The sequence below is a fragment of the Sebastes fasciatus genome, chromosome 20 (genome assembly GCF_043250625.1).
Source record: "Sebastes fasciatus isolate fSebFas1 chromosome 20, fSebFas1.pri, whole genome shotgun sequence".
In the NCBI taxonomy this organism is placed as follows: domain Eukaryota; kingdom Metazoa; phylum Chordata; class Actinopteri; order Perciformes; family Sebastidae; genus Sebastes; species Sebastes fasciatus.
This window is the reverse complement of record NC_133814.1, coordinates 17530703-17554816: the sequence shown is the minus strand read 5'-3', so window position 1 is coordinate 17554816 and position 24114 is coordinate 17530703. Positions and strand designations below refer to the sequence as shown.

General features: G+C 39.0%; 1 protein-coding gene and 1 long non-coding RNA gene across 19 annotated transcripts in view; one reads left to right on the top strand and one right to left on the bottom strand.

Moving 5' to 3' along the window:
- Positions 1 to 5926, top strand: part of LOC141758524 (calcium-activated potassium channel subunit alpha-1a) — a 96355-nt gene extending 90429 nt beyond the window's left edge. For 11 of the 18 annotated variants that reach the window (XM_074620045.1, XM_074620031.1, XM_074620044.1 and 8 more), the window contains 2 exons: positions 2323 to 2351; positions 3636 to 5926. In XM_074620045.1, the coding sequence (XP_074476146.1) occupies positions 2323 to 2351; positions 3636 to 3787 (181 nt within the window). In that variant the 3' untranslated portion in view covers positions 3788 to 5926. The remainder of the gene's footprint in view (positions 1 to 2322; positions 2352 to 3635) is intronic. The other 7 variants (XM_074620048.1, XM_074620049.1, XM_074620047.1 and 4 more) reach the window with 2 other exon arrangements.
- LOC141758530 (uncharacterized) overlaps positions 3732 to 24114 on the bottom strand; it is a 160271-nt gene continuing 139888 nt past the window's right edge. Inside the window, exon 6 of the long non-coding RNA XR_012591885.1 lies at positions 3732 to 3867. This is a non-coding gene — a long non-coding RNA (uncharacterized LOC141758530). The remainder of the gene's footprint in view (positions 3868 to 24114) is intronic.

Genomic DNA, 24114 nt, shown 5'->3' with positions numbered 1-24114 from the left:
TGTGATAAAGCTCACTGGGTTTCTCCATCTTACATCATTCCAAGTTTTGCCTTGTTGAAATTTTTTTGTTATGTTTAAATTTAACCTGAACCTTATTGTACTTGAACTGCACTTTAAATTCTATGTCTTAAGAGTTCATAGTATGTCATGTCTATGAAATAAGGAGCATCGTGTTCTCTCAATGCCTTTTGATTTCCATTAACATTCAAATGCTTTACTTAAATGTTATTTGCCCAATGAAGTATTAATTATGTCAATATATTTGCAAGTACAAAATGTCAGTTATTAATAAAGTTACACCACCATTATAATTACATTGTTTTCACATGTGAATGTTACATTTCCATGTTATTTTATATATATTCTTTTTTCTCAAGCCATTTTAGTGAACATTTGGCTATCTAATAATATGGTTATCCTTACTTCATGGATTACCAGTAATTAAATTTTTACCAGAGACTGGATAATAATAAGCGACCGCATGTGTTTTTACATTCTGCTACAAACCGTCCCAGTGTTTTCTGAGGGTCATGGTTCAAAGAAGTGCAGAACTGCATCATTATTGTCAAAAATACAGATGCAGCTCTCACTCCAGTTAAACAAGAACTGAATGCCTCATAAGAACCCCAGCACATCATAATGAGTACATCCACTAGACACTGAGAGGGTGGTGGTTCACCTGCAGGTGAAATGATAAGGTGGACATGAAACATAAGGCGAGGGATGTAACCTTGTTCATTTTGGTTGTTTACCAATTTCAGTCATAGATTATTTTTGCGGTCTACAGAGCCATCTGTAAAATTTCAATCAAGGTGCATTTATAAACTTGATTTAAATGTTTTTTGATTGATGAATTTTATAATTTTTTATATTGACATTTGGGCCATTATTACCCTGTTAATGATCTTTTGATTTTATCCTGAATTGTGAAGCAATGTGTTTGAATATGAGCGATACAAGTCATTATTATTCTAATGTGCGTAAGGGTTTGCAGCATAGTTTCCCAAAGTGAGAAACATTTTGTGCAGACCGTGAATATGACATGAAATGCATGCATTTTATTTTATTGATCCACGGTCGAAAGAAGTTGTGAAAAAAGTCATGATGAAAGTCATAGTATAGTATATTGAAAAAAGTCATGGTGTAGTATCTTGAAAAAAAAGTTATGGTATAGTACGTCATAAAAATGTTGTGGAAATAGTCATAGTATATCACGTCAAAAAATACCATAAAAAAAGTCAAAATATAGCATGTCGAAAAAAAGTCATAGTATTGTATGTCGAAAAAAGTCATGAAAAGAGTCATGGTGTAGTATGTCATAAAAAGTCAGTATAGCATGTTGAAAAAAGTCATAGTATAGAATGTTAAAAAAAAGTCATAGTATGGTATGTCGAAAAAAAAAAAAGTCAGTATGTTGAAAAATGTCATGAAAAGAGTCATAGTACGTAAAAAAGTCATGGTATAGTATGTCATAAAAAATTCATAGTATAATATGCCATCAAAATTCCATTATATAGTATATCATAAAAAAGTCAATTATCCATGATTTATATTTAATTTAAAAAGTGATAGTATAGCAGAAGTAGAGCTATTGTTAATAAGCATTATTGTGCATTTTGATTACAAATATCTAAACATTTTCAATTACTGACACATTTAGAGGATTCCGCAGAATCGGCAGAGGTATGCATTCTTCAAGTCTTTTCTAATATAATATTGTTTCGATGGGAAAATACTCACATTCAAATATTCTTTGATTGTTCATTCAAAATATGAATGAGCACATGTGACATTTTCACAGCTGCTGAATGAACACTGCAATCTTTCTATGGTTAGTAGTCTGTTCTCATGTGAAATAAAAACATGTTCTAGCTGCTCAAATTCATTTGCATTTCACATAAAACGGAAATACATTTATTTGAAGTTGCTTGTTTTGTGCTGATCCAAGTAGATTATATAACGCATTTGGTTTATTAACTGCATGTTGTTCATTGGGTTTCTGAATTGCACCTAAAACATGGACAACATCATCCTTCCAATTGCTTTGGCAACAGGCATGGATACCATATGGCTGCTTGACACATGCTACAGTGGGTAGATGCATAGTGATGGCACTAAAAGATTTTCTGAAATGTTGTTTTTCTTTTTTTTTTGTTGAGTAGTTGGTTGCCCCCTACTCTTTAATCTACTCCACATCCGTATGTAATGTGAGCATATGCCTTTATCATACCTCTGATCATTATGCTGTGCCGTTTCTGTTAATGGTCATACTAGCATTTCCCATTTAGCTTACATTTAGTGTACTACTTTCTCTTTCCAAAGTGCAACAAGGATGAATAGAGTGGGCCAAGGTATGGAAGTGAATGATTATGCATGATGTTAAATAATGCATTGAACACGGTCATGTCCTTGCTGACATTTTGCCCTCTGAATGAAAGCCAAGTAGTTTAGTGTTTCCAAATGACTGCATCAGGACCGCATGGTTATGACCTATGCAGTACATCTCGCTGTAGGTTTGACTGCAGAATGTGTGATTGCAACTGAATGGTTTGATGCTACTTCGCTTTATTCTGTATCAAGTGATGTTTCATGTTTTATTATTTGGCAACCTGTATCTACTGGCATATGTGCTAATGTACTGCAGCACCACTGCCTTAAGTCATGTTGATGAAAATGCATGACCGTGGACATTGCCAAGTGGATGAATCACCAGCAATATATTAAGCCAGACTATCAATTCCCTTCTTTAAGAAAGGAAAGTTGCATCAAGCCAAAAGCCTGAAGCCCCTCAAAAAGATAAAACCGTTGACAGTATGAACTGTGAAGTTAAAAGTATTAACTTCTAATTTGGTACAGTTAAGTTTGAATATAGATTTTGTTTAACTGGTGACCTGCATGTCTGCTGACCCAACAAAACAGCATGCTTAAATGGCAGTATGATATATTTATAAAAAAAACATTTCTAGCCATGATATGAGTGACTAAACTATGACTTTTTTCCGCATACTATACAACAACTTTTTTTCGACATAGTATACTTTATGACTTTTGTCGACATACTATACTACGACTCTTTCTGACTTTTTTCGACATACTATACTATGACTTTTTTCAACATGCTAAAGTGACGTTTTTATGACTTTTGTCAACATACTATAGTATGACTTTTTTTGACATACTATACTACGACTTCTTTCTGACTTTTTTCGACACACTGAGTTTTTTCGACATACTATACTACGACTTTTTTCAACATACTAAAGTGACGTTTTTATGACTTTTTCCGACATACCAAACAACGTTTTTTCAGAATTTTTTTGACATACTTTGACTTTTTTATGACTTTTGTCGACCTACTATACTATGACTTTTTTTCATACAATATAATACCATGAATTATTTTGTTAAAATTGGGACAATGGAACACTGAGTTGACAAAAAAAAAAATCTTGGAGCATATTTTATCATGCAGAATTTCTTTCTACAAGTAAAATGAGTATGTCTTTTAAAATATACAATGTCCCCCCTATGTTCTGTGTGCACTTGAAAAACAGTGACATTGTAATTGACTTCCATGTAGCATTAACTGTCTAATGTCCCTCCTCTTTGTCTCTATGATTTTTCCTCTTCTACAGAAAAGACATGGTTTACAGATGAGCCAGAGAGCACCCGCCTGAGGACCATACAGATCAAGCCTGTGAATACGCTCGCCATCAACCAAGTCAGTCAGTATAAATCCACGAGCAGCTTGATTCCACCCATCAGAGAAGCAGAAGACGAGTGCTGAGCTCCGGACCCGCGCTGACACCTGGACGCTTGGACCCAGAAGACTCGTCGTGTAGGTGTCAGACTGGGATTCGGGGTCATCTGCAAACACAAAATCATCAATCGACATTAGATGAGACGAACACAAACTGCTTTTTCCTCATTCATCTCTGCAGCACGCTTATTGTACAAGCAGATTTAGAATCAAACATGAAATATACATGAAGACAATCGTAGTCAAATGTCAGCAACCACTCAACTATTAGTTTGCACAACTAATCTTTAGTGGTGACCAGACTCCATGACTTTTTTGTTCCATTTTGGGGAATGAGGGTCACTTGCAAGAGAAAAACAGCAATGTAAAAAATGACTACTGCTACTAAAAGAGGTGATTATTATAACTTGATCAAGTTTTGCAATTGTAAAAGTTGCCTTTTAAAGCTGTTGATGAACAACTACTACTACTGCATTGACGTCACCCTGTGTTGCAGAGTTACTTTGTACAGTATGTTAAAAATGTGTATTTTACATTCAGCTGCGATCCCACCACAATGGCATTGTCAGTGACTGACTCTCAGTGATTCCTTTGCCATTTGGAGCTAATTCACAACATTTGTGACAGTTAAGATGGCCAGCGTCCATGTGTAAATGGCATTTGGCTCCAGCCTTATCTCTATCCATTTATATATTTGTCTTATCTTTGCCTTTTTGAGTTGTTTGTTATAACTGTTTTCATGTCGCTGTTTGGTTGCAATGTCCAAAACCCCCAGAAATCATATTAAGTCAAGCTTTTAAGTATCTGCAAAGTTTCTCCAGGGGTAAAGCTTTAGGAATATTATTTTTTTCTTCTCTTCGTTTTTGACAATAGCCAAATATGATAGAGCTGTTTCGTTGTTAGAATATAACCAACAATCTCACACAGTTTATAATACGGTGGCAGAGATATTAATTTACTTAAGGCACAATAGATGGCGAAGCTAAATACTATGGTATAGCATGGCACCATATGTTAAATATGTAGATGAATTGAATGTGAAGGCCTCATATCGCATGAAGTGGGCATCGTTAAGTCCTCCTTTGGTTGTAAGCACTGCCTGACACAGGATTGTCTTGGAGGCCATAAAGCGCTTGTATGTACTCCATGACCGATCTTAATGCCATAAACAGACATGCTTTTTGTAGATATACGAAAAACAGCTCTATCATAAAAAAGTTATTTTGGCTATTTATGTGTTCTGAAACCATCTTGATGATCGATTACATATCGGATATATTCATAAAACAAACACACCTATTGAAGCACAGATCATTTGTTTCATTCCGTACATGAGTCCAGAGTGGTTATTAATCTTGTCTTGTCTTATTTAAATCATAAATCATAGCTATATTGGCACTGATGTCACTTTACTTCAGAATCAATGAAAGGGAAAGGAAAGGTAAAAGGAAAAACAAAATTGCAAGCTTAATCCACAGAGGATGCTTCATAGGACTCATGTTGGATTTGAAAAGAGAGAGGGTTGTGACATTTTTACTGGCATGGAGAAAATCCAAACCATCCGTCCCTCAGTGCCAGTAATGTGCCAGGCAGTGCCGAAGCCAAAGGAGGACTCCAGAAGACCCACTGCTGCGAAAAGAGGCCTCTAATTTAGCTGAATTTAAGCAAATTTACTTTTGCTTTGAGACTGAGAAATGCTCAGATCATTCTTTTTAAAGACTAGTCTTTTGAATTTCGTAATACAAGGCTGCAATTCCCTGGAGATAACTAGAACGGTAGTAAAGTTTAATTTAAGTCTTAAATTTAAGTTTTAAATGATCCATCGTCAATGTCAGAGCCTGATAGCAATTCATTTTATGTACTCTTCGAAGAAATCTGTAAAGCTTAATGTAAAAATATTTCTTTCTTGTGTGTTCTTGTTTGACAGTACTTGTGGGGTTGAGAGACATCTGGCATTGCAGTCTAGTTTGTATTATTTTGTGAATTTCTTTTTAGCACACTGACTTGTGGATACAATGCAACAGTGCTAAGTTGATATTTCTGACTATGTCATAATACCCAATAATAAATACAGTTTATTGTCTTGTACAAATAGGCTTGTACATAAAAAATTGTACATGATTTCATTTTGTATTTTCACAAATTAAAAGCTGATGTACTGTGTTCTACATTATTTCATGTCATTTATTAAGAAGTTACTGTCTATACCTGCTCAGCACAGAACATAGTACTAGGCCACATTCTACACATGTATCTATCAAAGAGGGGCGACATATATAAAGGCTTCTCCTTTGTTGTACTTTCTGATTGCCAGACTGATCATGTGACACGGGACACCTCGGCGCAACCCTCTGGATAATGGCTGATAAAAACACTCTCCACATTCTCACCTTGGGGATAGAGAGGGCCCATCGTGTTGCCTGTTAACGATTTTACACACCACGGCTCTGTGGGAGACTGTCAGCATGCCAATAATATTTACAGTCTAACACCTCGCAGAGAGGGCCGCTGATTTCCCTGATCCCCCTGCCAGCGGCAGTGTCACCTTCTTAGTAAACAAACACATGTAGCCATCGCACCATCACGCCTGATTATATCAACTACAAGGAAATCTGTATTCATTTAATGGATTTTTTAAATAAAAGGTGCTATGCAGTGATGTACTGAGCAGAATTATACATGTGCTCTGTCAAATTATGGTGGTAATTGTCTCAATAATTAAGGTTATTTATCAACTAATATCGCATAAAAGCTCATAAAAGGAGCCGAAACACAGTCATTTGTACATGTCATGTTTGAGTTAAATCACAATGATTACTACAGATTTTCTAGTTTAGTAATAATAAACTGAAACCCAGAGGAAAAACCAAGGAGGGACGATGTAAAATCTAACTGTAGTATCATATAACTATATTGAATTATGGTTTTTGACAGCCTACCTGTAGCTGAGTGATTCCCAACCAAGGGGGGAAGATTGTAACTAAGCTAAGCTAATTTAAAAAAAATAAAAAGTCACATAAATAGGATTACAAACTGGTATATTCTTCAGTATTAACACCAAGTGTTGTGATTGAGAGTGCATGAAAACTAGCAACAGATTGTTCAACTGAAACCAACTGCTGGCGGCAGCATACAGATTTATGATTGACAACGTAAAAGACATTTCTTTAACAAGACTTGTAAAGGTCCTCTCAGTCTGCTGATGCTTCAGAGATTACCGAATGATTTCCCACAGAACTAAAGCAGTGTATTAAAATGTATTTTCGCCCATGGAGCTCATAAATCCAACAGGATTAACGTTAGTTGAGCGACCTCTCTTCAAACTACAGTCACTACATGTAGTTACCAGTCACACTGGGCTCTGGGCATGGATCCACACAGACACAGACACAAATCCATGGTCCCCACTGAACACAACTCTTGTCCAGCTGCACAGGCTTGGCTGGTGATAATAGTTTCCATGACAATGCAGCACTCCGAGTGCATCAATGCCAGCCTGGATAAACAGTGATCCTTTACCAAAACAAGGGGGTCATTACGACAGCTTGTCAAATCAATGTTGAGAGTGTCCTGGCTGATTAAGGCGTCCCCTCTCAGTCCTGACACAGTGTCAATACTGGCTGGCCTGTGGCGGCACACTCCCATGATTGGACTGAAATGCCTATAAGTCAGGCAGCTGAGCTGGACTAATGATTCCCTGTGCTGCCTATTAGAGTGACATGACAATTTAATCCTGTGGGCCAGGCAAGGAAAAAGTGACCTTGGTGCTTTATATTGAGGCTGAGGTAAATTGACAAGAGCAGATAAATCTTTACCTTGGGCTATTAACAGAATTAAAGAACAACAACAAAGACAGAAGGTCCTCTGTTTTTTTGTTCTGTTTGTCTCTGCCTTTCCAAACACTGTTCTATAAAAAAAACCACTTTAAATTTGAAAATAATCTGGCAAAAAAACAACCATAAGACATCACTGCATCATTAAAACTTCTGTATTCTTATCGTTTCCAAAGCATTTCCACGATCGATCAACAAAGAGTCAAATAAAAGCCATGGGTTGAATTCTTCTATGCTTTGCTGTCAAGCTGGAATATTGAAAGTGGATATTGCTTGAAGCTCAAGGTTTTTCAGATGTTCAAAGCCATTCCAGCATGGCCCCGGGGCAAGGTATATTGCCTTGGACATCTATCTTAAGGCTATGAGAACATTGACTACATGGTTGGAAAAAGGCCATGTGTTTACACAGATGTTTCAAGCTTTTAGCACACAGATCTTCCTGTACCGAGCCGCACCACCATCTTTTGTGCCACGGGCCATATACATTTTGCATTAGTTTACCCTTTGATACAGAAATGAAGGAGGGCAGGAGAGCTAGCAGACTTGCACGCAGCGTCTGAAACAAAGTAAAGATTCTGAGCGCTGCCGTTTGAATATATTTTTCTGAATCGTATTTAAATTAAGCAAAACTTTGCTGTTAACATTTCCGTCACTGCTTTTTTTTTTTAATAGCTACTGCGAGGTGACCTGTACGCAGAGAGAAACATTGTGCCTCTCCACATTTCTACCGTTAAAACAGAAAACAAATGGCAAAAGATAAGAATTTCATCCTGGTTGCAAGGACAGATCGACGGCACTGGGAGGCAATTTGCCTCTAAGGCACAGTTGCTGCACTGACCCTTTATGTTCCCTGTAAAGGTCAACATTTCCTTTTCTTTTGTTTCACTCCATGCATGCATAAATCAAAGCTCTTGGCTATTTTCATCTTTGAAGTGGGAAATACCACTCACCAAAAGCAAAATACAACCTGCATAATGATAGAATATTGCTACTTTGATATAACAAAATAAAATACAATCTGTGGATGTTGTTAAGATGTAGTTTGTGGGTATGGTAAATAAATGCTTGCGGTAAATGTAATTTTGTTAAGCATCAGCAATCAGTGCTTTTCCCATATTTGTTATGCTAAATTGTAATTTTGCACATGTAAAACACCCTTCTCTTCTGCGTCTGTGCAAATAAATTAGCAGTAACAAACAGCAAACAGATGGCACTATGCAATAATATCACTTCTCAGCACAAGTTGTAAACATGATTTACAATTTGCAAGATATTATTTACTGTGATTCATGTTTGTGTCAGTTCCACACTGGAGGTTAATAGAAATGCCAGCATGCTCGCTGATTTACTTAGTAAAATTTTCATCCCAAGGTTCAGGTTCAGAAGATTGGAGTCGGAGAGAGTTACAGGATTCATGCATTATGCAGAAGAAGCTGACACGACCTTCAGCCATCACAGTCTTCTCTATATATCACACTGGGCTTGACCCTCCCAAGGCCGGAGGGAGCATTTGATATATTTAACCACTACTGCCATTAAATTACTCACATTCTTTAAGAGCCCAAGACATTTCGTACAGCCAGCAACATGGAGGCAATATAATTTTGATTAAAAGTGGTTTTACACTTTGTATTTGCTTTTTACCGCAGGTGATGCTTCAGCAATAAGGAAGACATTCATAAGTCAACAGCAAACTAAATCAACAAATAAATCTCCTGCATGGCCCTTCTGATTTTTATGCCTCACATTATGGCTTTGCCATATGTCGGCCATATGTAGAAATTTAAAAAAAAAGAAAATCTGCTCCTGCTGTTTGATACAGAACACATCATAAAGTGATAGGAAATAAAGTGCTGTTTTAGAGGGTGAGGTCCATTTAAATATAATTGGCTTTAGAATTATTTATGACATTAATTGCCACATTATCGACTGGCTGTCAGCTCTTTGGGCTTGCAGTCCATTCTTCTTCACAAAGAGCGCCAGCTCAGCCTAAAGTAGACTGACAAGCTAATTATACCATCTTCCCTCTCAATGATAAATGTCACTAATGTGAATCTGGCCCAGAAATAAGACTCCTTAGTCACCTCGACCGCAAAAGTCTCCCACCCCAGCCAGGATCTTTAGATAGGGATACTTCACTCTGCTTCATTTCCTCCTGACTCACATTATCTTAAAGAATTCAAGTCCCATATTGTGAAATTGCTCTTGTCAGGTCATGTGTATTATATATTAAGCGTTGGACACACTTGAATCTACATTTTCTTATATTTAAGGCACCATTATGCTTGTGGGGTGATCGAACGGATTCGGAGAGGTTTGAACTTCTCTGGCTAACTCTCTTTTTTTGGCCTCCAGTTCGGCATTTTGGCCATCGTCATCTTGATATTTGACCATAGCCATGAACCAGAAGTGACACGAGAAGGTGGAGCTAAGCACAACCGAATGCTGATTTTTAGGCGACCAAAATGTTACAATTAACTTTCATGGACTGAAAACACACTGTGAAAGGGATAAAGTTGTAAGGCGAAAACATTGACAACACCCAGACCGGACAAAACCGTGGTAGCAACCTGTCGTTCATAAAGTAGCCACGCCCTAAAGCATCCCCTGCTTTATGGTCTATTTGACTCTAAATGGGACCATAATTTACTAAATGAACATCATGCTGTATTGAAGAAGACTTGAAACTAAATATTGAGACCACAAACTCATGTTTACAATGTTTACTGAGGTAATAAATCAAGTGAGAAGTAGGCTCATTTTCTCATAGACTTCTATGCAATCTGACTTCTTTTTGCAACCAGAGGAGTCGCCCCCTGCTGGCTATTAGAAAGAATGCAAGTTGAAGGCACTTTCGCATTGGCTTCACTTTTCAGAACCAGAGGTAGCCCACTGGTACAACCGAGTGTAACACTGTGAATGCCTTCCAGGGGAGGAAATGTGTGCTGTTATCGTCAATAATATACTCTATTCTTTAAATGGTGTGTAGTATCTGGATTATTTCACCCACCTAAGTGTTTTGAGGAGAGCGAGGGCAAACATCAAAAACGTTTTCCCATCACTCAACCCAAAAATGTTCCAAATGAATTCCCTTTTTAATGAGGCTGTTTACATATTCCGACTTCACTTAGGATGCATCCTGACAACAATGAGAGCTGACACATACCAAACTTGGTATGTCCCAGAGCCATCTTCAATGGCCGGGACGCTGTCAGCTCCACCTACATCAGTGGCAGTGTCTCAATGGTAGCGCGACACATGTCAGAAACTTTTAAACGTCTGCTCTTTTCAACAGAGCGTTCTCGCAGCCCAAAGATGGCATTTTATGTGTATTAATATGCGTATGAATACTGGTCAAAGAGTAATCAGTATTTGCTGCAATATTGGCATAGTGTCAAGCATGAAGCTTGTACTTTATTATCATTCTGAGGCTCAGTTGAACCCTCCGGATCGATAAACTCAAATATTCTTGACACATGAGCTTTTTAGCTTTTTTTTATATCTGATAAAATCCCAATAATTGATGACATAATTACTCTGCAGCTCAATCAGGCAGCTATCAGAGGAATAAAAATTCGGCCTTACGCTCGGATGTTTGAGGAAAAGTCATCTCTGGTGATTGCACACGCCTATTGCAGCCAGACACACATCTGAACTTTGACCTTCTTTGATCAGCAGTTTTGGCAAGGCAATCCATCATGGTGCTCTTACTGTCAGAAGAGGTGCCTGGCTGCAGCTGTGTGTCACTGGCTAAGAGGGGCTGCTTAAAGGCAATCATGTCAACCTCCACGCGACTGCTCAGACTCCCAGATTGAAGGAGGACTTGACAGGGCCAGAAGAGTCAGCTGAAGACACTGGAGGGCTGTGTCTGATTGCTCTGTGGCCATAAAGTGATGTCTGATTTTATCCTCTGCGAACAACCGAATGAATGAACTCAGAAATGGTGGAAATTCAACAAACGAATGCCCGACCTCTCTGCTAAACCGCGGCTTTTGAGGTGGTAGATACACATTGTATGAGGCAAAAGCAAGGATGGTGCTCTGTACATGAACAACAATTTACCATTTTTAATTGAAAACCACTTTTCACTACATAAATTCTATGAGAAATCTACACAAGAAAGAAATCCATTACCGGAGATGTAAAGCTGCTCTGTTTAATGTTACAAAAAAGACAGGATATGAACAATTTTTCGAGTCTGACCTTCAAAATGTTTCTGCCTCGGGACAATGTCTAGACAGACAGATTGAGTACTCTTTAAAGGGATCACTGGCTGAACGGAGTATGCTGCTGAGCCATGACTTTAACACAAACTTTGCAATTAGAAGAAATATAAAATGCTTTTTTAAAATATTAGGTTTTGGCTTCTTTCCAGCAAGGTTTCAGGGTGAGCTGACCTTACACAAACACACCAAAAACAACAAACCCGTGGGGGATAAAAAATATTTACATGCTCAGGAAAAATTGGTGGACGAGTGCGTTTTTGCCCGGGGCAGGGAAATTATATTGGTGTATTGCGCTGATGTATACATTATAGATATTTGGAGGGAAAAAAAGCCTGGATTCTTGTGCATAAAAAGACCTCCTGAGCAGCAGGTTAGGTCGTCGATTTAAATCACTTCACGCAAAATGCCACTTGTCAGATCCTGGAGAATGTAGATACATCCGGGTGTAAACAACGCGAGCGGTGAGTGATATTGCAGTTCCACTGCCAATGATTTCCTGATGGGAAAGCAGATAGCGTATTCCCCGTCACTTTTATACAGGCACCGAATGCATTAACGGCAAAAACGGGCCTGACTTTCAGACAAAGAAGTTGAGTGACGGCTTGCTGACTGCAGCTCCGAGTGTGCAATAACATGATGTGAAAGGACATTGTCAGGAGCCGAGGAGACGAGCCCAGATTGTACATAGTGACAGAAAACAGAGATGAGGACAGAGATACTGGTGCCATATTAGTGGCCAGCATATTCAAACACCATCCTTGAGTCTAAGCAAACTTGACATCACCTCCGATGGCTTCAAAGTGTTTGCTCCCCTCCACCACCACCACCATCCGCCCCCCCTCTTCGGTCTGCAGCCAGCTTTCCCCTCTGATGTGTCTCCAGACTCCGCTCTCTCTTATGTAGAGAGTTACCAGCAGGCCTGTTCTGTCAGGACAGGAGGATAGGGGTGCCGCGGCCTGCGGATACCCTCAGTCAATCTACATTTGGTCACCGCGGTGGGAAGTGTGCTCATTTTTTCCGATATCTGAGCTACTTGAGGTGATCCGAACACTGAAGTGTGAGGAGCTGTCACCTTGCATAAAGCTCCGCACCAGCGGAAGATGTACGGCTCCTGATATGTTAAGAGGGGGGAGGGGGTGGAGATCTCTCCGTCCTGATAGGCTGTGAGGACACTGGGGACCCTATAAGAGGGAGAGGGGGGAATGTATTCCACTCTGTCCGCCTGGGGACAAGAGGTCGGCAGGGAAGGAGGCAGCTCATCACAAGGCCCCCTGCAGTCTCGGGACAGATTTATGCAGTTACAGGGCCAAACATGGGGGCAGATATTTTAATGCTGTATCAAAATATCAACAAGAAGCCAGCAGAGAGAAGCAGCAACAATCAATACATCCTTGAATTTGTGGAAAGTTAGAAGACAGGAAGAGCACTGTTAAGTTAAACCCTGCATGACAAGAATTATTTACTTGGTAAAACTCTGAATGGTGCCATTTGTTTTGTGTTTTTACTGGAGGGTGTGCTGTAAGCCTGCCCAGTGGCAGTGGCTGGGCACCGCTGTTTGTGCTCTACAGGCCATTAACAGTTCACCCCACCTTCTCCAGCAGGGCAGCAGCTGGGGAGAAAGGAACATGCAGCAGCAGCGGTGCAGGATCTCACCGGCAACCAAAAAAAAAAAACATGGCCAGAGGCAGGGAGGCTGAAGAACGCCCCGAGTAAAGTTGGCAGCTGTGCAGCTGTGTGTGATAAAGTGCAGCTCGCCGTAAATACACTCTGGGGCTCCCTGCACAGCTGGCGACCGTAGGTTACAGTTCTGGAAGATGGAGTGCAGGAAAGGGATAGTGGGAGGAAGAGATGGATGAGGGAAAGGCAGAGCTTGCGTCTACACATCATCTGTCTGAGGTTGGAGAGGAGGACCAGGTCCAAATTCATGAGAACAAGGAAGATGAGTAGGAGGGTGAGAAAATGTTATTGTGTCAGTGAGAGAAGAAAAGAGCGTATTTGTCTGACATTCATGGGCGTCTGCAGACAATTTAAGAGGCATTAGTATGGAAGTATGGAAGCAATTTGGGCACTATGTGTAGTTTACGGTATATAGTGTATCCAATATGTTGGTACATGAGAGCAAATAAAAACTTTTATCTTTTGCATGTCGTAATTCTACATTAATAAAATCCTGTTTATGAAATATGAGGTATAACGATCTCAAACACAGATGTACTATCCATTACCTCATGGAAGAAACAACAAAGATACTCAAAGAAGCTCTGCCGATATGTCAAGAAGACAAAATCACAGTGAATTAAATGGACGTTTTTATGCTGCAATCAATTTTTAGGCTTTCAGGGTCATTATAGTGTCAAGGGGTGACACAGCCAAAGGACGTGACACTTAGCGTTGAGTGCTAACTATCCGCCGACTCTTTCACTGAGTTAAAGAGAACAATCAAATAGGGGTAAAATAATGTGTGGAAAGCTATTAATAACGCAATTACACTTAAATCATCACTGACAATGTAAAGCTCACCAAACCATGCAGTACCAAAGAATTATGAGTTGATTTAGCTAAAATGACGATTTTATTTTGTTTAGAATATTTTACCCAGTGATAAATACCAGTATTCAGGCATAGTTTAATAATATATATATATATATATTGTAAAATAATTTCTAATCTGTTGAAATATGTTATTTATCCATAAATAGTGTGTGAATAATGACTGAAGTCCATAATTTGACATATTTGATTAACTGAAATATAATGAAAATGACATTGTTACTAGGGCTACTAACAATTATTATCATTGTTGATTAATCTGTTGATTATTTTCTCGATTAGTTTGTTGGTCTATAAAATGTCAGAAAATGGTGAAAAACGTTGATCAGTGTTTTCCAAAGCCTAAGATGACGTCCTCACACGTCTTGTTTTGTCCACAACTCAAAGATAGTCAGCTTACTGTCATAGAGGAGTAAAGAAACCAGAAAATATTCACATTTAATAAGCTGGAAATTGACTTTTATTTTATTTTTTTAAATACTCAAACTGATTAATCGATTATCAAAATAGTTAATTTAATAGGTGACAACTAATCACTCAATCGTTGCAGCTCTAATTGTTACATAATGGTGGTGAATGCATTGCAGCTGAAAACACAGTGTTTACATAAAGTTAATTACGTACGTTAAAATGCTAAATTAAACTGGCTGACATTTAGACTTTACTAAGGCATAAAACTTAATGAAATGTTGCTTTGGCCCACTCGATATTTATAAACAGTATAATTATATAATATTTATACACCCAAAACAACCAATATGAGTGGACTGAAGTATTAGTTTAGATTATAAATCATTCTTTTCCACTGTTGTTATTGCTGATATTATCCTGCTCCCGGAGGAAACGTGGAGACACCGCTGATAAAGTTATGCAGACATTTATTTTTCACTTCCAGTGATTTAGCATGACTGTGCTTGTCACCATGATTTAGAGGAGTCTGCAGTCTGCGTACTGTTTATTGTGACCAAACAAGTGCGGCGCCTGCACGCTTTCAACTTCAGGGTTATTGATTAAAGTTTTAAATGGCTGCTATATTACCCAGGGACTTCTGGGAGATTAATTTGCGTCGATGTTCATCTGTAATTCATTAGCCATTTAGACAGCTCAACCGCAAGGACTGTGTCTTGAGAGAAAAGGCCATATTTCACACAGTGGAAGTATGACGGCAAACTGGATGCTACGAACGGTAATATACAATAGATTTCATGTTGTAAACAGGATTCAGTGCCTAAGACTGAGGGTGATTATGTTTGAAAGTTTGGGATTAAAGATTTGTAATGACTTTTGATAAGATAAAAGAGCTGAACAGGTGAACACAAACACGACTTTAAATGAATGACAATGTTGCTGCCTGCAGGATGCGTGAATAGGCAACTGTTTGCTAACATGTTAGAGATAGCAACTTTATAGAAAACCGAAGTTAGACAGGAACATCCGGGTTCTGTTCCAGAAACCTCCTTCAAAATCCCGGTGACATTCCCACAACACAAATTACCACTAATAAAGACTTAGAACCTACTCAATAACACGTTGAGTGGTTCTCATCTAGTGGTTCTAGATGTATAGATAAGGATGGTCATTTATACATCGTACATATGGGATATCAGGACTTTGGCTCTCTATTAAGCTTTGTTTATGCTCGTGTGAGGCACTGTGGCGCAGGCTTCCACAGATGCCGAGCGAGGTACGAGCACGCACAAAAGCGCTTATGCTCAACATATTGTTCTTTGCAGTATTCTCCGAAACGCCAGGAAGTCAACGAGTGTTACCGGCAAAACGCTGGTCTCAGATATTTTATCGTCTCTATACAATCCCTGTAAAGAAAGGAGTCAAATATTAAATGTATCACAATTAAACGAAGTTTGAAAAGTTTAATATCCTGTAAACAATTTGATTCGGCTGACAAAATAGAGATCTTCTGCTTTTAAAGTAAAGTAATTATAAGTTATTTGCTCTTATCTTATTGTGGCAGTCATGTCTGAAAAGCCTCCGCACGCAGCGGGCGCCTAATTCAGAGATGCGCGACCAAGCGCTGCGGCAACTTGTGGCGCATTCACAACATTTGATGATGTCATTTTTGGCTCGCGTCAGGAACACTACGGCGAGCCTAAACCCCGCTTTAGGTGATAATATGTAAGATCTGTGTGTCAGCTTGTATTTTCTTGAAATTTTATGTCCCAAATGGCCAAATAAATCAATTAATGCAGCTTCCAACCAAACATGCGACTCATGAATCGAATATAATTCATTCAACTTATTCATAACTCAAGAATATAATTGTTCCACAACAAAAGAAGAAGCACGATGTAAAGTTACAGCCTCAGCTAGAGAGATATTGCATGACTTGATTTTCTTGAAAAATGATAAATTGCCATCTGGTTTTGATGCGAGACAAAATAAGAAATATGACTGAACATGAAAACTGAGCTGGCTGTGTATGGAGGCAAGTTGTGTCCTGAGGCTTTGGGTCAGCAGTCAATTAAATTATCACACTAAACTGAAAGACTTTTAAAATCCCCTTACTGAATAATGGTTGTCAGACACTCTGTATCCTCCATGACGTTCTGTAAAAAAGGTTGCAGCAATGGGATTAGGGCTTGATCCTCAGCTACTGCTGTGCCCAGTCTAAAATGACTATCCTCTTATCTCAAGGCAACAGAGCTACATTATGTTATGTACCGACTTCGTCAAGATAGAATGGATGTCACTGAAATTAATTTAATCTTCCTTAAATTAGCTTCTGACTATGAACTCTCGCAGTCAGAATTTATGTCCTCCAGAATTCAATTTCCTCCACGCGGTGCGATATGCTTTTATCAGTTGGTAACTATTCGGTGGCCTCCAATAATGAGAGCTGTCACAGAGACCAGAAGCAGATAGTGTTTGATGGCGACCGTCTTGTGACCACTGGAACTGTCGCCCACATCTAACGGGGATAAAAAAAATTGGAAAAAAAAAAGACTTGAGGGTTCCCAGACTTTACAGCGCAGCTCTCGCGAAGGCAACAGTAATTTCAGAATCAGATGCTGATCAATCTGGAATCACTTTAATCCAATTACTAGTCATTAGACCATTAGAGTGTGTCGGTGTTTGATTCATGGTTGCTGAAATGAAAGAAAGGGCATCTGATGTCGGAAATGTTTCGAGTCACGACGGCAAGATAACGGCCTGATGCCTTTAGACTCGTTTCCACACCAGTTGTTGCATAGAAATTATACAATAAATCAATTAACTGATAAAGCGCTATTGGGATGTTTAACTTGTTGAAGTAATAACCATTAAAAAGATTGGTATCAAAATGTGACTACAGTGGATTACGCTCGTGTAAAATTGATACCAGCTGTCAGTTTACAGAAGTGCTGAAATGATTAGTCAACTGATCAATTAATTGACAAAAAACAGATTGACAACCATCTCCTTAATACATTTATCAAGTCAGTAATCAGGTCACAAGGCTAAGAGCTCTGTGCGGTTGCATTTTGGCACAGCAGTGCTTCGAGGTAAATACTCACGTCAGCATGCAAATATGCCAAAAATGACAATGCTAACATGCTGATGCTTATTTACCTCAGAAATAGGCAGTCGGAGCTGGGAATGACATCACACCCGAGTTGACCGCGTTCCAGTACAAGTCAGAAAACTTAATGGGGTTTGCTCCGGTCAGGTTAGCCATTGTTAGCAATACCAGTTGATAACAATGCATTACACTGGTAGTTTGCGCATATAACACCATAGCAACATGTACACGGATAGAAGTTGAACAGTACTGCGTGTATGACTAATTTAATGAGACAGAAATAAGACAGGTCTGCTAATAAACAGTATATTACTACAGCTTTTTTTTACTGTTGAGGCATCAGAATCAGAATCAGAATCAGAATCAGAATCAGAATGGTGTTTATTGCCAGGTGTAAGAGGTATACACTAGGAATTTTCTTTGGCATTTTTGGTGCGAGACAAACTGTATAATAACAAAAGAATAGATAAAAACAAAAGAATAGATAAAAACGTTAGAATAAAATAATAAAAATGTACAATTTACAAATTACAATGGCATGGAGCAGCCATCATTGGATTTTGAGGTCGGAGTTTGTAAAGCTCTTCCAACTTTCCAGGTTGGAGATCCGACTTCAGGGGGGCGTTCAGAAACTCGGAAATTTGGACTTCCCAGTTCAAATGGAATGCAGCTTAAATGTTAACCATTATCTTTGTTAAACATGTCAACATGCTAATATTTGCTACTTAGCGCTAAACAAAAAGTATAGCTGAGGCTGCTGGGAACGTCATTAGTTTTGCAGATAGTTGGTCATAATTTAGTTTTCCTTTTTTTTCCTTTGTTATCCGTTTATGTATTGTATATCTTATTGTGTTATTCTATTGTAATGTAAAGTGTTTTCATTTGTTTTGTTTAATACATTTTCTGTGTGTAGTGTGGAGGGGGCTACGAGTCCGACTGCATTTCATTGTACAATCCTGTATAATGAATATATAGATGAACCTTTAATGTATGAACAGGATTTCATGGTAATTTCTTTGGTAAAGTCTGGACCAAAGTGGAGGACCGACTGATCAACCGTCATTCTCATCCCATAGCACGCCGCTAGCATGGCTAAAAATGCCAAATATTTGCTAGTTCCTGCCTCTCTAATGTGAATATTAGTAGCTTTTTCTCTGTCTCATTATTGCAAATTTAATCTGTGTGAATTTTATCTGCTGTCTAGGCAAAATAATTAAATGGTCTTTTTGGATCTTGATGGCCATTTGTCATTATTTTGTCATAATTTCACAGGCAAAACAATAATTCAATAATGCAATAAAAAGAGGGAGGATTAATGCATTATAAAATAATAATTATCTGCATCCCTTTAGCACAATACAGAACCCTGAGAATGTAGCTCTCCCAAACAGAAAAATGCAAACCTTCTTCAGCCAAATATACCAAAACCCATTGCTTAATAAAAATAAAGGACTAACTTCTATCTGACAATTTGACAACACAGACAGTTATGTATTTTGAAGCCACATAAGCTCTGCCATGGGTCCCTTTCACCAGAAAAATCCCAAATGTCACTTCCTACCTGGGATGTTAGGTGCCCACCCAGCTGTCTGGTCCCCATTATTACTTTCATCTCGTCTCAGCTCCTGATGCTTAATAAGCTAGTACCTGAGGGTCCTGCCTCCGTCTCTAAACTCTGATTTGATGTGGCAAGGAGACAGAAAACAGGGAAGAGGGGGGACAGAAATAAAAGAACAAGGGATCAAAATAACTGTGCCTGGCTGGCTGAGTGGAGTGGGGCCCATCAACACCAATAACCGTTAGCTGCGAACACGTGTGTCACAGCGAGACAAGTGTCATATCACTCAGCCCACTGCTTCATTTGACTGGAACACATCAATCACTCAGGGAAATCCACACAGACGTGCTGAGATAGGCCTCACCTCTGGCTCCCTCATTACGTTGCGTCAGTGTTAGTGAAACCTTAGCCTGTCAGGAATTCACTGTCGTCTTTCTCTAAAAGAGCCTCTCTTGTCCAGTCTACCGACCACGGGGTGAGAACAGCAGGGTGAGATGCATACAGTGCACGGGAATCTTACAGCTATTACATATATGTCAATGTGTTTGGTGTTTTAGCTGACCTCTGATACTATCCGAAACACAAAGCGTCTGCATGGCTGCACACGTCTGTGCCCATAAGCTGGAGGCAAATCCTCAGTGCAAATTACTCATGACAAAGACGTGCTCACCAGTATTAAAGCTTAATGGCTACAACAAATGACTGTTGTCGTTATCGATTACTCTATTGACTATTTTTTGATTGAATGTAAAAAATGGCAAAAATTGTGGGGAAAGAAATGCCCATGACAAGTTCCTAAAGCTCAAGGGGATGTCTTCACATTGGTTGTTTTTCTCAACCAACAGTCCCCAAAAATATACTGTACAAGTTCTACAATGATATACAACAGATTAAAGTAAAAATGTTGTTCAAAATGTACCTTAAAGGGAGATTTGTCAAGTATTTATTGCTCTTATCAACATGGGAGTCTTCAAATATGCTTGCTTTATGCAATGTATGAATATATTTATTACTGGATTATCATGTTAACTTTGACAGCCCTTATTAATTGATTATTAAAATTGTTACTTCATCCTTAAAGGTACAGTGTAGAGGATCTAGCGACCTCTAGCGGTGAGGTTGCAGATTGCAATCAACTGAAACTTCTCCCGTCCGCCAAGCTTGTAGTAGAACTACACTGGCAGAAAAATGTAAAAACGCCTTATCTAGAGCCAGTGTTTGGTTTGTCCGTTCTGGGCTACTGTAGAAATGATGGCGGACGGCTTCGTGAACATGAGTCGCTCCGTATGTAGATATAAACGGCTCATTCTAAGGTAATGAAAACAATGATTCCTAGTTTCAGGTGATTATACACTAAAGAAAACATACTTATTAATACTACGTTCCATTTCCGCCTATAGATCCCCCTAAATGTTACACGCTGTTACTTTAAGAAACAATTCCGAATTAACGGTTAAAAAGTTTAGCCGAGAGAAGCTAATTGTCATCCGGTGTCTCTGGCCAGATGTTAAAAAGCACCCAGAAAAACCAGACAATCAAATGTTGTCCCATCATTTTCAGTCAATTGACTAATTGATTGACTAACAAGCTCACTTTTCTGCACCAGTTGTCCCACATTGACATCCAAAATGATCAATGGGACTCACCGGTATCATTAATATCAAATCACTGAAGCCCTTTCATAATAAAAACTCGTTATTTCAACTCAAAATCTCTATGTACAGAGCGAAAATGAGAAAGTGTCCCTCGGCGGCGGGCTTTAACGAAGGATTAAAGGCTTATTAACAAAGGCCTCCCTTGAAAGCCCGGCTCTCTCCCTAGCCACCGCCATGCTGCGCCCAGCTGTGTATACAACTCCGACAGGTAGAATAATAACAGTTATACATCACTGCACCTGAGAGCCCAATCATCTAAATCTTCCCCTGCCACCGCCTCCCAGACTCCATTACTTTATTGACACGCAATCTTAAGAAGGAGAGAAATATTGCACATGTAAGGTCACTTGGTTATGAAGACATATTATCATATTATCTGCATGAGGGTTGTAGGGCTCAGGCCTGACAAAGCTAATTATAATTGGACATGATACAGAGCTCAGAGCATATTACGTGCTTGGCTGCATGACAAAGTCGCAGCTGAGATATGAGGGGAGAGAGGAGTGGAGCATGAGCTGAAACTCAATGCGAGGAGGGCGAAGCTGCACAATAACAGCAGCGGGCTCTCTGATGATAATTTATGGATACATCCACTATGAGCACCAGGCCAAACCTGTTCCTGCTTGTTCACAAGGCACGAGATGGAAAGAGCCAGTTGTTCAAATACAAATTTCTTATGCACGCTGACTTGAAACAGCTCTAATGCCCAAATGTCACATTTCGTTAGTGGCAACAAAAGTGGCCCCGTGGCTTCCTATCTCCACTCCCAAGGTTATTTCAGTATAGCCAGACACAAACAACTGTTTCTGTTTTTCTTCTTAAATGACTAAACCCATGCGCTGCCTCCTTCAAACGCAGCCACTTACCTCCAAACTGTGATGCATTATTTTTAAAGCTGGCTTGCGCAAACTTGAAAAATCTAATCACCCACACAGAACAATGGGCAAAAAAAATAACTAAGTCAAGTGATACTGTACATCTGTTCTCTTCTAGTTTCCGTCCTGCAGCTTTATAATCTCATCACAGGGGTCGCGATCAGTGCTACATCGAGTAGCTGCGATTTGTGAGCAGACCCAGAGGTCAGATGTTAACTTTAGTTTAATAGTGTCAGGCACAAAGATTGCTTTTCCCCCCTACTCATTTGCAGTGATTCATCGCTCCAGAGGTCTATTAATATAATATGCATTCACTTATTCCCATGAATATGACTATTTCTTTTACAAGTGGTCTCAGCTCTATTACTGTAGTTCAGCGCTATTTAACTTCCCACTTCTTAAAGAGCTGTCATCTGTGCACTAATGGAAATGTACTGAAATCGAAATCATTTCAGAGAGTTGACTTTAGAGGTTAATTTGAGGAGTTAAATCTGCATAATGTATGATGTAGCAGTCGTAACCCCCATGACTCAGTGGAGTATCCTCGCTCAGTGAAAATGTCAAATAAGATACACCTTGAAAACACTGATATTTCTTACTTGCCCGTACTTGGTTAGGCTTTAAGGGAAAGATCATGGTTAAAATGACTATTTTGTTAAGGTTATGGGAGCTTAGTCGTCAAGACAGCCGAAGCCAGTGAAGCGCCAACCAATCATATGGTTTTGTTTCATCAAGTTCCGTCTACAAAAATGCCGTTAGCCAGTTCCCGGTGCTATTTAATGACATAACTATGTCAACTATCGCTTGAGCAACATTCCAACGGCAACTTGGCAACAATGTTGCTCGCCACGCTTGGCAGTTTTGTTGCTTTTGTCACTTGTAGCGTGAACATAATTTAAGCAGTCTCAAAATCTGGGAAAAGAAAACCACAGCTCTCAACATGGGTAAATACTTCTAGCTTTAACCATTGTTTTTTATTAAAAATGTGTTTTTTATAATTTGGGTGAGCTGACCCTTTAAAGCAAAACTTTTTTTCATGTTGTCTCTGTTGTAACGACAGCAGCTCTATTATCTTGACGGAAAGCAAGGAGACTTTACTGGTGGCCAGACGCTGTGAAGCATCAACTGAAGTTTTTGGATTTAGCTTAATTAGGATAAAGTATCTGGATAACACACGGTGCATTCAAATTTAATCTCGTGCATATGTTTCATCTTAAAAAAATGAAAATGTCTACAGCGCTGTTGTGGTCTAACTTTTTAAACATACTCTCTCTCTTTTTTCTCTCGCCGCAAAAGATATTCAAAACATCTGGAAGTCCATCTGCCAATAAATCTCCCTGATAAACGATGGTGCTTCAGAAATCCGAGGAAAATAATGAGTGGTGCAACATCTTGGCACAACTAAAAACATATTTGAAATACAAGACTACATCTCAGATGCTCGGCTCTGAGACCACAAATCACAAAAGGCTCAGTGTATGAGGAATTCATTTCAAAGCCCATCATGTCACACACACATTTGCAACTGTATATCTTTGCAGATACTGGCGAGTGATGCTGGAAGTCTGGTAATGTTCATAGGTGGAATAGAGCACGCTGCAACATCACATCTTGAATTTGCATGCCAGTATATTGTTATTAAATGGCACATTTGTTTCTGCGTAAGTTGTTTTTCCCTCATCGAGCACACTTGAAAGAAATTAAGCTGTAGATCATTTTTCCTGACTGGAGATTGCTCAATATGTCTGAAATTAATCAAGAATAAGCAGGTAATAGCAATCTGCCTTAAAATTACTGAACGTTTAAGTCGTGCTATTTGAGCATCGCGGGTTTGCTTTGAACAATTAAATTTAATTAACAACTATTAAGCCTGGTGTTTCTGTTTGGAAACTCCCCTGCCAGCCGTCCAGCTTTGTCATCTGGTTTCAGAAACTCGCCATGACAGGCCATTTTTCATGATTTCTCTTACATTGGAAAAACACCAGTATTTTAATTAAGAGGCCTGAACGTCCAGATGCTTACCTATTTTTCTTAAATGATTACTGATGGGAAAGCCACGAGCAAAGCAGCCAAACATCGATGAAGGCAAAGCAGTTTGCAAAGTGAGAATTCTCTTGTGTGCGGTGGAAATTGACGTTTT